At 33.7% G+C, this 14,267-nt stretch overlaps 2 protein-coding genes across 3 annotated transcripts; one reads left to right on the top strand and one right to left on the bottom strand.

The window, feature by feature from the left end:
• Positions 1 to 274: 274 nt before the first annotated feature.
• On the top strand, positions 275 to 9,797 carry LOC122627592. Of its 2 annotated transcripts, none has more exons than XM_043808826.1 (7): positions 275 to 800; positions 4,994 to 6,858; positions 6,975 to 7,138; positions 7,227 to 7,362; positions 7,454 to 7,711; positions 7,793 to 8,014; positions 8,063 to 8,206. In XM_043808826.1, exons 2-7 carry the CDS (start codon positions 5,179 to 5,181, stop codon positions 8,075 to 8,077), a joined length of 2,475 nt encoding a protein of 824 aa, XP_043664761.1. In that variant the 5' UTR covers positions 275 to 800; positions 4,994 to 5,178; the 3' UTR covers positions 8,078 to 8,206. The 2 variants fall into 2 exon arrangements, with proteins under 2 accessions (XP_043664761.1, XP_043664760.1); XM_043808825.1 differs by having other exon boundaries at positions 277 to 800; positions 8,081 to 9,797.
• On the bottom strand, positions 9,688 to 14,027 carry LOC122627596. The gene is made up of 7 exons (XM_043808833.1): positions 13,624 to 14,027; positions 13,387 to 13,499; positions 13,066 to 13,284; positions 12,112 to 12,530; positions 11,343 to 12,048; positions 11,037 to 11,271; positions 9,688 to 10,929 (listed from the first exon to the last, which is right to left on the bottom strand). Exons 1-7 carry the CDS (start codon positions 13,757 to 13,759, stop codon positions 10,709 to 10,711), a joined length of 2,049 nt encoding a protein of 682 aa, XP_043664768.1. The 5' UTR covers positions 13,760 to 14,027; the 3' UTR covers positions 9,688 to 10,708.
• Positions 14,028 to 14,267: the final 240 nt, after the last annotated feature.

Raw genomic sequence — 14,267 nt, 5'->3', positions numbered from 1 at the left:
TGAAAAAGAAAAAAAGATATTTTTATATAAAATATAAAATATTCGTGTTTCGTGTAATTTTATCGATTCGTTTTGAGCGTATAAATTCAACGAGGATCGGGATTTATCGTCGAACTTTGTGGATATATACATATATACATATGTACGGATAGTAGACATAGCAGTAAAAATGATAATTCGTTTCGTGTTTTCCTCGCATAGTGGCAGTGCGCAAGAGCGAGAGATTCTCGTCATGCGCTCTCAAGAACGCCGGATACAGGTGCGTTGTTTCTGCACCTTCTTCTCTGAATGACGCGTTTTCCGTGCTGCCTACAGTGTTGAACTCACTTCGTTCAGTTTATCGTGTCTCTTCGTAGAGAGAAGTTGTCTTATTATTACGTTCACGAGCGTGCGCACATTCTTGCGTTAAACAACCCTCTCTGAGATCTATAATTTTTTTCATTTTTCTCTCTCTGTCTCTTCCTCTATTTATCTATCTTTGTCTCCGTCTCTCTCACACGTGTGCGTGTCAATAAAAAAAAAAAAAAAAAAAAAAGAAAAAAAAAGAAAAGAAAAGAGAAGAAGAGAAAAAAAAGAGAGAAAAAATTTTTTTCAGTAAAAAACAAAATTGTTTCAAAAAGATCACACCGAGAGTGTTACGATATTTTATTAAAAAGGAATAAAGTTGTGTGAAAATTGAAAGTTTTAAGAAGAAGGAGAAGGTGTCGTCCATTGTTTTTCCGCGAAAATTCGAAAAGGGGCGAGACGTACTTTCTTACGTTTGGATCGATTTTGAACGGACTTTGGATAAGTCTTTCGTGGTAAGTTGGGTTGATCATTCGTCGGTACTATCGTTCTACATATTTTTCTTAATTTTTGTTTTCTTTCCTTTCTGTATCAAAAAAGAAATGTATATAATGTAAAATTTATAGTTTGACTACACTAAGTATTAGGATCTATCGAAAAGTTCTATCCGCGTAGTTCAGTTTTATTTTTCTTTTTAATTATTTTAAAGATAGATAAATAAAAAGTGCAGAATTTGTCGGTAGACCTAATTTAATGTACTTAACATCTGATTATGAATTAATTCTATGATAAAAAGATAAAGGAAGATTTAAAAAATATAGATATATGAAAATGTGAAATGGTTTTATATAGAAAGCTAATTAACTTAAAATAACCGAAGGAGAACGTTCTCAAATTTGATGAAGGAGAAAGGAGGGAATTCGTCTAGACAAAGTTTTTATCTATAGTATCCCGGATATAAATCAACTATAGCAAAACGCAATTAAAAATAGTAGCTCGTTCATGAAACTACGACGGTTATAAGTTTTGGACGAAATCGATTTTGGATCTGATCCAAGTCTCTTACGTCTACCAAAAAGATATTCTGACGATGTTCTTAACAAAATCAAACTGAGGAAAACGATCGATAAGAAGTGATATCTTTTCTTTTTTCCTTTTTTATAGAATTAATTATTACTCGTTCGTAATTGAACACGTGCGCACGTTTATATTTCAAGAAGTATAACACGTGTGCGCTTCATCTATTGCAGATAGCGTTGCAATCGATTGAAAAATCGCGAAGAAAAGTCAATTAATGTGGATTGATTAACATAATAGCTCATACAAAGCCGTTAATATTATTGCTGTCAATCACTATATGGCTTTGCTATATGTGTTACTATATGTGTTATATGTGTATTACCATTTAAATGTTTTATTCATTCTCTACGAATACATTGTAGAGAGTTAAATAGTATAAGTCAACAATTTGAAAAACATTTATATATTTAACAAGGTGATTTGATAATAATTATCAGATTACTATTTATCAATCAATTATTGTCACATATTTATAATCAACTAAGATATATAAGATTTTCCATCCATATACATGCTCCACCCTGAGTATATATATACACGACCTGTCATTCGTCCTTGAGATGATTCTCTATTTGTCTAAATCGGAACTCGCAGTCTCGTCGTCTTATCGCTACTTACATCACTTTTTTTTTTTATTTATGTACATAAAAAAACACAGCTCGATAAAAAGGAATCGTCGGAAATCTTCACAAATTTTAGATTTTCTTGTCATTTTTATTCGAGAAAAAATGTCGATACCATTCGTAAAAGCTGGTTTTTCTCTACATCATATATACATGTATGTCTATATATATATATATATATAGATGTTACTTATATCTATCGAGGACTGTGACACTCGAGACTATATCTGTGTCACGCTCTATCGCGTTTGTACATGGCTTCTTGTCAAATGGTAGCAGGTATATATTTATGTTTATAATCATTTCAGGATAAAAGATAGTTTGGAAATATAATTTCTACAATAACTTTGCATATGGAATAGATGAAAGCTTTATAAGAAAATTATGTTTAAGTTTATTCGTTTACACGAAATCATTGATCGCCTTAAGTAATTTGATTTTAGAAAATCGATTATGAATAACTGATTTGATCTTTTATCGATAGTCAATCCATTTAATTCAAATTTCTAGAATCGAGTCATTTCTCTTCAAAGTACGAAGACCTTTAAAGTATTGAATTAAAGTAATAATCTATAATCGATCTATAACTACTCGTAATTTTAATAATGATAGTCAACGATTCGTATTTGCTTTAATTTTATCGATTTGCATTGGATTTTCAGTGCCACGAGGCGTGGCAGTTATGAACGGAAGTTCGAAAATAGAAAATAGTGAACTTTTGCAATCTATTGTTTATACCAGAATATATATTTAACTTGACTGTTCAAAAATTACATATTTTTCTTCTGGACTTTTTTCTTTCTTTCTTTCTTTCTTTCTTCCTTTCTTTTTTTTTTTTTTTTTTTTAATGAAAAAGAAAAGTTGTAATTTCTTCTTTCTGCCCAAGCCACATTTTCGTTTCTTCAAACATAATTTTATTAATTTTCAAATGAAGTTAATTTATCAAAAAATATGTTAAGAATCGGAAGATCTTGTCTTTATGTGTTTTTCTCGCCGATAAAAGCGGAGACGCGAAAATCGACCAAGTCGGTCGTCATGGTGATACCTCTTCCTCCCACCGATGGTAAGCATCGGATAACCGGGTGCTCCTAGTGTATATGAGAATATAAATGTTCCTAAAGAAATCTTTTTGTTTCTGTGAAAAGGAAAAGAAAAAGAAAATTAATCAAATTTTCATTAAAGAATTTACGACAGAAATTAAATTAATTGTAATAATAATAATATTATTGATAATATTGACGTTAATATATAATATATATATATATATATACACATATATACATATACATGTTACATATACATAGGTATAGTGTATTGAGAGATTTATATTAGTAATAATAATAATAATAATTAAATTAATTCATCAATATTTAAATTGATCAATATTTAAATTGGCTTGACTGGGTTAATTGGAATTTTAAAAAGGGGCAGATATGAGAAAATTATTTTTTCGTGATAGAAAATAATTTAACAATAGATGGCCTTGAGTTAGGAAAGATTAGATCTGTATAAGAGAGAGGCGACTTTGAACTTCGTGCTTAACTATAACGTCGTCCCTGACTTACCAATCGATCGTTGACCTATTAGTACTTATTTCACAAAAGAAACGACTATTAACTATTCTTAATAATAGATAAGGAGATTAGAAAAAACAAAAGAGTAAAATGAAATTTTTGAGAAAGAAAACGTATATAACACGAGAATGTATCACGTTTATCGAACGATAAGACTTTTAAATTATGATGACTTTTTAATTTCGTTGTTTTTAGCAGGAGAAATATGGTTTCGTAATTAAAATCGATATAGTCTCTTTAAGAGAATTCATTGTAAATATGAAGAGAGAGAAAACGTTGAAAAATTAATAAAGGTGAATGCTTGTTATTAACAGCTTAATTACAGATTAATCACGTAACCACGTGATAATAGGTTGTTCATTTACGTCATAACAATTTACGTTTTAACAAATGTGACATTGATTATGTAATACGAGATCTTCCAATAACAAATAACAATTAAAATTATTTGGCTTAAATAGTGTTAAACACGAAATTAACAAGTGAGAATAATTTTTTATACAAATTTTACAGGACAGCGAGTGATCATTTTTTATAATTATTATTTTCAGCTGTTTAATCAGTTTTCTGTCGATTAATCAATTTTATTTTTCAGTTTTTAAGGAAATAGAGTTCATTTTTGTACTCAAAATCCTGCATGCTGTACGTTTAACTAATTTCGTAGATGCTAATTCCTGATCTTTCTTTTCTTTTCGTAATTTATTTATTTAGCTCCATTTTTATTATTATTTGCTCAAACCGTCAAGTGTCGCACGCACTTTTCTACGCCCACACATGCTTGCACGTATTTTAGTCTTTACACTACCTCGACGGTGAGTAACTAATTCTATTATTTATTATAAATAAATCGTATTTCCTTTCTGAAAACGTTGACTAACTATCAATTGTAAATAACACTATGTGTATTGTATAATAATAATAATAAACGACAATGTCTAGAAAAAATGTCGAATTCATTAAGAATTTCTAAAGATAGCCTAATGAAAGAAATTATAGAATATTGCACAACGAAGCGTCATTCACAAAACTTTTGTTGATATCGTTGATCAATTTTAACGAGTTTCTTGTAACAGTGGACGTACAAATTATTGAAAGTATGACGAAGAGCTCATCATATACAAGACGATGTCTAGCTATCATTAATCGGACATAATTGAAAGATAGTTGTCTGTAAATAGTATGTAGGTAGATGTCGAGAAAAACAGTAACCCCATTGTTTACTAGTTGCTTGATAATTGCAGTTACAATATAAACGAGAACAAGTATACCTTATCTGGTTAATCATTCATTTTACTCCATTTGCTTCGTTAATATCTTTTCTCTTGACTTTCTTTTTTCTTTTCTTTTGATAATATTGTTTTCTTTCTAGTCATTTTGATTGAACCGATGAAGAAGTTTAATAATAAAATACTACAATATTATTGTTCATAGGACGAAGAAATCGAGGAAGCGTGCATGCTGAAACGATCGACATTCGAGGTATCCGAGCACGGCTGGAAGGTCCTTATGGTAGGAGAAAGGCGTGGCAGATCTATTCCGGGCGAGATCCAAGGGCTAAAAGGTTGGCCCCGTCGTTGGATCCACTCGGGCAATAGTTATATTTAAAAGCCGTGAAAATGGCCGATCGGAGAAATACAAAGTACGTAGAAGACTGTGATAATGATATTAACAGGCTTCCGATGTCCTTGGGAAATTCGGAGATCAATATAGATAACGATGGTTGCAATAGTAACAACAATAATAACAACATTAACGATAATAATGATCGAACGGTTATGGTATATCCAGAGAAGGATTTGATCGATAGTCGATTATCTTCGAACGATATTAAAAATTTATATCCGAGGAGAAGAGCACCGATCGTTGGTTGGCATAATGGAAGTCCAACAATATTCCCAAGTTCTCCTTGCAGAACTCCTGAACCTGATTTTTTTAATAGAATCGATTTCGACGGTCAAATCAGCGATACTTCGTCGTCCAAAAGTTCAGGTATCTGTCAGGATTCAGGTAACACCGAGGATTTGAGTAGTCTAGCCGATGAAAGATTACTTGAGTCAACACCAGCTCGTACGATAGATAGAAGCATAGAATCTTTATCACCGGATAAGGACACCCTCCTGACGATGTCACCAGATAATTTCGGTAGAAATCGAGTACTGAGTTTGGAAGATGAATTAGGAGATAAGTTTGATTTCCTGAGTCCTGACACAGATGGTACGGAGGATAATAGAATGTTCTCAACCACACCAGCGGAACATCGTTTGATGTTTCCAAATTCAACGATAGAATCAAGAAAGAGTCCTTCAACAAAAAATCCAAATAACGACGATTCGATAACACCAATTATTATAGCCAACCCTGGATATCAAGGAGATATAAAAGACATCAGCGATTTTGACAGCGCCGTTGATTTGGAGAATGATCTCGATTCTACGATCGCAGATAAGGAAGTTAGCAAAAAGCCACGTATACCGGACGGTGGTTGGGGATGGGTAGTCGTTTTAGCCTCTCTGGTAATCTCCATGATAGCCGATGGAGTATCCTTCAGTTTCGGTTTGCTTTACATCGAGTTTCTTAAAGAATTTGGAGCTAGCAAGGCGAAAACAGCTTGGATTGGTTCTCTGTTTATGGCTGTACCATTGTTATCTGGTCCTGTCATGTCTGCTTTAGTAGATCGTTACGGTTGTAGGAAGATGACGATCGCCGGAGGCCTTATTTCGGGATTTGGCTTTGTTCTGAGCTGCTTCAGTAACACCATCGAGGTAATGTACTTGACCTTTGGCGTCATTGCGGGTTTGGGCTTAGGTTTGTGCTACGTCACTGCGGTCGTGAGCATCGCTTATTGGTTCGACAAGAAGCGTACCTTAGCTGTAGGTCTTGGGGCATGTGGTACCGGTATAGGTACCTTCGTTTACGCACCGATGACAACTTTCTTCATCGAGGAATATGGTTGGCGTGGTACTTGTCTGATGCTGGCTGGTACATTCTTTAACATGATCGTTTGCGGTGCAGTCATGCGTGATCCGGAATGGTGGATCTTGGAACAAAAAAAGCAGGCATTGTCTTCTCCGAAAAAGTCGAATACCATCAAATCCGAGGTCGATGGTTCGTCCCATGCCTTTTCCGATGAATTTCCAGGTGTCGAAGAAATCCGACAGATGTTGAAAAGTGGCAAAACGGAATACCTACTTCAAAGTCTTGGTACTAGTACAGCAACACCTAATCGAGCTGCCACGCGTGGTTCGACTTTCAGAAGCGTCGTCAATTTACCTACTTTCGTCAAGGAGTGCGAGAAGGTAGGATGTAAATCGTAATGATCAACTAGGTTGAACGATCTAGAACCGAAGTTGTTGTCTCTTTTTGGAAATGAAGATAAGCGATAAGGAGAAATATCTGTCTACGAGGATTTCAGGTGCCTTTGGAAGTTTTACAATCACTCTCCGCTAACTCAAGACTTTACAATGTCATTCTAGAAAATTATCCGAATCTTTTGAAGTGTCGAAGTCTCTCGGATAAACTAGCGGATGATTCTATGGGAGATGATTACAAGAAAGCTGGCGTCACTATGTCTATGAGGTTTATAAATTTGATTCTTTTTCTTACCTTAGATTCCGTACAATATCCTTCACACGATACAATGTTCATATCGTTTATATTTCGATAGGGTCAAGAAGGCTGACGAAAATAAGAATATCCATCCGGAATATCAGGAGACGAATGAGAACAGTAATGGCGATAAGAAAATTTTAATGGACGTCGACGAAGCCAGTTACTTCATAAAGAAGGACGTCGTAATACCAGTAAGTTTTATTTTAAAGGATATGGAGAAAATATTTAGGATGTATAACATATACATTAGTATTACATGTGTTCTATGTTGGATGATTTAAGATGACTGATACCGAAAAGGTAAAATCAAGGCATCACATACCCGGTTTAACGGATGGAGTCGTCAGAACGGATTCGTTGCCTTGGTTGAGAAGGCAATTCAGCACAAATACACATTACTTCAAAGATATTAGGGTTCATAGAAATTCGGTCATGTATCGTGGTGCAGCATTAAATCTTCAGAAATATAGACTAAGAGCCAGCAGCTGCCCAAACATTTATAGAAATAGTATGACTACGTTGGCGAAGGAAAGCGAAGAGGTAAAATTATTTGGATATGATGAAAACAATTTTGACTTGACGAATAATTCATAAAAGGTATTAAAATATCTTTTTTTCTAGAAATGGTATAGCGAATTAGTGAATCTGTTGAAAGGTATGATGGACTTTTCGATGTTCCTGGAGTTTCATTTCCTGTTGATGTCGCTCTCGACAATATTATTGTTCACTTGGTTTATCGTGCCTTACTTCTACCTCGCCGAACATCTCACTAGGAATGGTTACTCCGAGTCTGATGGTGCTAATCTCCTTAGCATTATTGGTATAACGAATACAATTGGAATGGTAAGTCAAAGCATGTGTAATAGAAAAAAATCACCAGCAGAATTATAGTCTTGGTCATTTTAACAGATCGGTCTTGGATGGGCTGGTGATCAGCCTTGGATGAACGTCAGCAAAACATATGCTTGTTGTTTGGCTGTTTGTGGCGTATCTACGATTCTGATGTCTACGTTCACTGTATATTACATCCCATTGATTATCACATCTGCATCTTTTGGACTCTTCTTCGCCAGTAGTTTCAGCTTCACGCCGGTTATTCTGGTTGAATTGATACCCTTGGAAAGATTCACCACTGCTTATGGTCTAACTTTGCTCTGTCAGGGTATTGGTAATCTTTTAGGGCCACCGCTGGCCGGTTGGTTATTCGATATAACGAATTCTTGGGAAATGTCTTTTACGATGGCTGGTTTATGGATCATTGTTGCTGGACTCTTGATAGGTATTATACCTTTTACAAAAAATCGAAAGATTTGGGGTAGCGGCCTGATCGAGATGGAACGGTTAACTTTGACACAAAATCAAGCGTAGTTGAATTCTTTTTTGATGGATGCCTGATAGATAAATTAGAAGCGTGATATAGCTAAAAATTAATTGTTCTGTTTGAATTAATAGAAAAGTGAGGATCAAATTCAAAAATAATTTATAATATTAATTAATTCCTTTTCTTAGTACAAGTTTTTTTTTTCTGTAACGTTATTTGGTGTATATCGTTTCGTTGAAACAATCAAAACTTCAGCCAATTATGGGATAAATTTAAATCGTACTATCTTTTTACACATTTTACACCTATCGTGCCAGGACGTACAGTCCCTGTTTCTAGTCCTAGAGTAATAATAGCAAACATCACGAACGACTCTTTATTGATAATCATTTTTGAATATTACGTAATTAATTCGTTTATTACTTTATTTAACATTATTGTTATTCAAATATGTTCATATTATAGATTTTCTATAATTATATATTTATGTGCGTTGAGCGAATGAAAATTGACGTCACTTCATACTTGGTCGATAATTGAACTTGCTAACGCTATCCGTCAGTATGAAACATTTTTTAAGCCCCTTCGATATGCAACGTAGTTTCTTTTTACGTACGCATGCGTTGCCTATCATAAAGGGTCGAACAAAGTTTCTTACTAATAGATGGCACTCGTAAGCGGTTATCGATCATGTATGAAGCATTACATATTCACAGGCGACTTATTATTTGCATAAATAATTGTAAACCAATACGAATGATTTTTTCTTTTTTCTTCTTTTCGTTTTCATCATTTCGATTAATTTCGAAGATATTCTGTCCTAACATTTTTCGCAATGCCGAAAACAAGAAATTCCCTATAGTCGTGCCTAATAAAAGATGTGCCTTCGATGTACTTAGGAGCAGAATTTTGCAGGGGCTTCCGAGCATCGAAGCTATCGGTGAATAGTCGTGCGAACAAAAATTTCATTATTTAAGTATGTGTATCTTATAAACGTATATACAACGAAATTCGTAATACACTTACGATTCAAGAAGTAATTGTATGCTGACATGCGTGTTCTTTATCTTTATATAATGCATGTTCTAACTATATATCACAAATTTTTTCAAAATAATGACTTTCAAAAAGACGAAGGAAATATCCATTGGAAGTATTTCATGAAATTGCATTAACGGTCAATTGATCTCTGTGATTAGTTCTAGAATGATTATTTTATTCAATTTAATTAGAAATAATACATTTAAAATGTAAAGAACAATTTGTATTCTAAACTGATTAAAGCTGATTTCGCGATTAACGAGATCTTCCTTGTTCTAACTCATCTCCTTATCAAAATTCAAATTTCTAGAATATATATGTAGACAATTTTCGATCAAATTTATGAGAACATTGACTGACAATAAGATATTCACTCTTCGCGAGTATATCTTATCTTGAAGAGACAAAACAAACATAATATCTAAACGTATGCTTTTGTTCTTAATAGCATAATAAATGAATCAAGAATGATCAAGTAGCAACTTACAATGTTTTCATCTGTGGTTCAAAAAGTTTTATAAGATCTTAAATTTTGTAAAAAGAAAAATATCTCAAAAAAGAGAATCCGTCCAATAAAACATTATTGAGTGTCGTTCAATCGATCTTCATTTCTCGAATAATATTCACTTATCTTGTTTATAAAGATTAATTCAAGAAAAATTCGAAGTAAATTTACTTTCTTCTTACATCTCTTATATATCAATATAAATAACATCAAGAAATTTTTCCAACGTATAATCAGTACATTGTAAATAATATTGTTCATACAGATATTTTCTCTGTATGTTGACTGATACACACTCGAAGGACGGAAGAATAGACTAAATGAGAAGTAAGAAATCGATAAGTTAGCCGAGATTTGGGTCAGCTCCTTTCAGTAGGATTTCACTTTGACGTCAAGTCTTTCTTAGACTTATAAATCATATAATTTATATATATGTATGTATGAGTATATATATATATCTGTATATTGTATATATGATATATATATAATGTGTGTGTGTGTATGTATGTTGAACATATGATTGTATATCTTTCTCTTTTTCTTTGTCTTGATTCTGAACGTAAAAAAAATCCTGGAATGATAAATATATCCTTCTAAATGTTCCAAGATGGACGACGAGAAACAATTCATTGTCCTTGAGATCCAAAAGTTAAGACATATAATAATTTTATCAGTATCCAGGCGATGTAGTTGGACTAACTGAATGTGGACTTGGACTACGACTCTGGTTTTCTAACACTGGAGTTTTTGGAACACCAACGATCGCAGAAAGATTTTGTAGACTTTTGGGGAACGTCCTGGTTATGATCGAATGCTGTGGACCAATCAAGGCATCTCCCATAACACCTAAACGCACTCCATTACCGTACCTGTGCAGAGTTATCGACATATCTACGAAAAAGAATACAGTGATTGAATTATACTTATGATGATCTTCAATAAAAATCATTGGAAAATCTTATATAAAAAAAAAAAAGAAATAAACAAAAATAATTTACTGCAATTTCCTTGAGGTGGTCTCCAGTAAACCGCAGCATCTACACCTTCTACTTGTAGATTACCATCAACATGAGTTAGAGACAACGAATATCTTCTCGATAATTGATTGAGTATCAATTTGAGAAGTATGGAAGGAAAGGATGAAGAGATCAAACCACGTGATGTTTCAGTTGCTGTGATGGCATAAATGGCACTCTGCTTTGCTCTTGTCTCTTGAACATTTCTTTGTATCACCTTGGGAAAATGTTATACAAGTTATTGAAGTTTATAAAATTCGAAAGAGTTTCATTTGTAAGATCGTTCACCTGAAGAATCTCAAGTAGATCGTCCTCGAAAAGTGGAGTTCTCGTTGGTAGAGCCAAACAAACGATACCTCTAGTTTCATGATTATGCAAGAAGATAGCTTTTTGATTGACGAATTTTGCTGTAGTTAAAACGTCGTCCGGAATTCTAACTCCAGAATGCCTAAAATATTCCTTCAAAGAGTCGACGATAGCTGTTAAAAGGATTTCAGCGTCTGTAGCTCCTGTCACACTGGAAATCTTTTTCAATACATCCAAACTGACCTCTTCGGACCAAGCCACGACTTTTCTACCACAGGGTGATATCGTTTGCAATCGATTGGCTTGAGGATGCTTCAAGAAAAGTTCCTCCAATATCAACTTCGGAGCTCCTATTGCGATCCATGTAATAGAGAACACTTCGATCGTAGCTTGGATTATTAATGGCAGGTAGCACCAGATCATCGAAATCAAAGTGTCCGGATAGAAGTGTTTGTACTTCGATTGCAGGGCTTGAAATTCTCGAAAAATCAATACAGGTGTCTTCAAAGTTAACATGATAAATAGGTACCATGACCAGGCTAAGATCGAATAAATGGTATCAATTGGATGAAAGATTCTTAAAACGGCATAGAATGTTATGAAGACTCCAAAGTTTCTCTTATTGACTTCTCTTTGCAGTATTGTGAAAAAATCGAAGAATCTGAGGCCTTCGGATTTTCTGTATTGCCTGGAAATTTAAGAAAGATTAAAGTCAAGATAAGTTCATTATAGCTAGTCATTCATTTTTTACCTAGTCAATTCCTTTGAAGTAGCTACCAAAACGATCACACCAATTTTAATACACTGGAAGATTCCTATTCGTTTCTTCATTATTTCTGGTCGTTCAATAGGGTCATTATTGCAAAGAAACTCGTTCCAATAATTACTAAAGTTTTCTGTAAGCTTTTGATGAAGTCGAGGTAATGCTGAAGGTTCAACATAGAGATTCGTGAATGGTGAATCACTTTCTTCGCAAGCCCAATTCTCGGTTGAATATTTCAAAGGTAGAAAATCAGCGAGGGATAGATGTTCCAAACGAAGTAGCAAATGATGGACACGAACCAAACAAATTTGATACTCTTCGCCACGAAAGAAACAATTTATCACGTTTACCTGCCATGGAGATCGACCGGCCGGAAGAAATTTTGAAGTTACATCACTCACGTAATCCTAAAAAACATGTTATTTTTGAAAAAAAACGCGACATAAATTCGCTCATATGCATTTAATCTCCCATTGCAAAAGAGTGAACTTCGACTTACGCTTTTTCATTAATTAAATTTATCTATCTCTTCGTTTTAAACGTTAGACAACGTTTGAAAAAATACGCGGGAACATTATGCTCATTAAACAAACTATGACTCATATATTATTCTTTCTGTTAAAGTTCTCATGAAAGGTCCCGTTCAATAATTTTGATTACGTAGAAAATATAACATCTTTGGTTTAGTTGTAATCGCGATGGTTTTACTGTTTTCGTAGAACTTTAAAGCGATAAATTTTACTTAGTTGAGTATTTTCTGTGATAAGGAAGGTCAAGACTATATTTCCGTGCGTTGCACGCAGTTTCAAACGTTATTAGCATCTACGTACACATGTGTACGCGTACACACACGCGCGAGTACATACACACCAGCACGCACGCAATATGCAATGACTTGAATCTCATTATAGGTATCCCATTAAGCAATCTCTTTGTCAGAACCTGTATATTGGATTCGGTGAGAGGCCTGCCTCGGAATGAACATGGTGAATTTAAGAGATGATTGTCCACAGAAAATTGTTCGTTATCCTTCCAAACATAGAGACCCCATTTCGTTGTCAAAGTTAATCTCAAAAATTTCTTTTTCGATGTCAAATGTAACAGATGACTTCTCGTACCTTCAGCAATTGATCGACCTTGAACCAGCAGAGTATATATACCCTAAGGAAGAAGAACAAAAAAAATATCCTAAATTGTTATCCGACAAATATGATAATTCCCCGTTGATATTCTGGTAATCATTTCGTGGTAATTAATACTCACATGATTTCTACCCTGATCCAAAATACTGCGAATATTATTTTCCTCGACGACGATACAATTAGGATACTTCCACTTGACGAAATTAATCCAACACTTTCTCGACCATGACGAAGCTTGAAGAAGAAAAAAATTGAGAAGTTAGATTAATGAGTTCACTGGTCATGTAAGATCTGGAATATCTTTCGTGTAGAAAATTATTCACATTCTTTTGATTATATTAAAATGATTAAAAATTACCAGGATAAAGAAAAAGGAAGAACGGCAATGAAATAAATGCGAGTAATGTGACAAAAACAAGATTTGTTGGAATCGCTAAACTAAACAGATCCATCAGCTCGAACGATGAAGATGAGGAAGATAAAGCGATAGCCATGACCTTGAACCAGTTGCAATTTTTCTTTTCTTTCGAGACACTTAGCTAATCCAGAACGAATTATTTCGGAAGTATAACGGAAACTATTATAGAAAGTCGGTTCACGATCGAAGTGTTTTCGCTTACTACAGACTCATATTACTGCTCGCCCAGACTACTCGGCGATCCTCTCTGATTGGTGACCCCGGTGAACCCCATCACTGAAAAAGAAAAGGACGGAGAACTTTAGCTGTAACGTTTACGAGATATTACGATTTTAAAGCTACTGTTACTGTACTTCTCTCTTTTCTTATTTTTTCTTGAACAGTGTTTCAGTAAGTTGGCTTATATATCGATCAATAATAATTTCTTCTATTCGATTAATAATTTAATAATAATAATATAATATTACTATATATATAACATTATATATTATAATAATTATAATATATAATAAATATTTATATAATAATACAATTATTGTATAATATTATATTACATTAATATTATTATTATTATTATTATTATT

This window comes from Vespula pensylvanica, chromosome 3 (assembly GCF_014466175.1).
Source record: "Vespula pensylvanica isolate Volc-1 chromosome 3, ASM1446617v1, whole genome shotgun sequence".
NCBI lineage: Eukaryota > Metazoa > Arthropoda > Insecta > Hymenoptera > Vespidae > Vespula > Vespula pensylvanica.
Note: the sequence above shows the minus strand (reverse complement) of the source record. Positions and strands in the feature narration are given on the sequence as shown.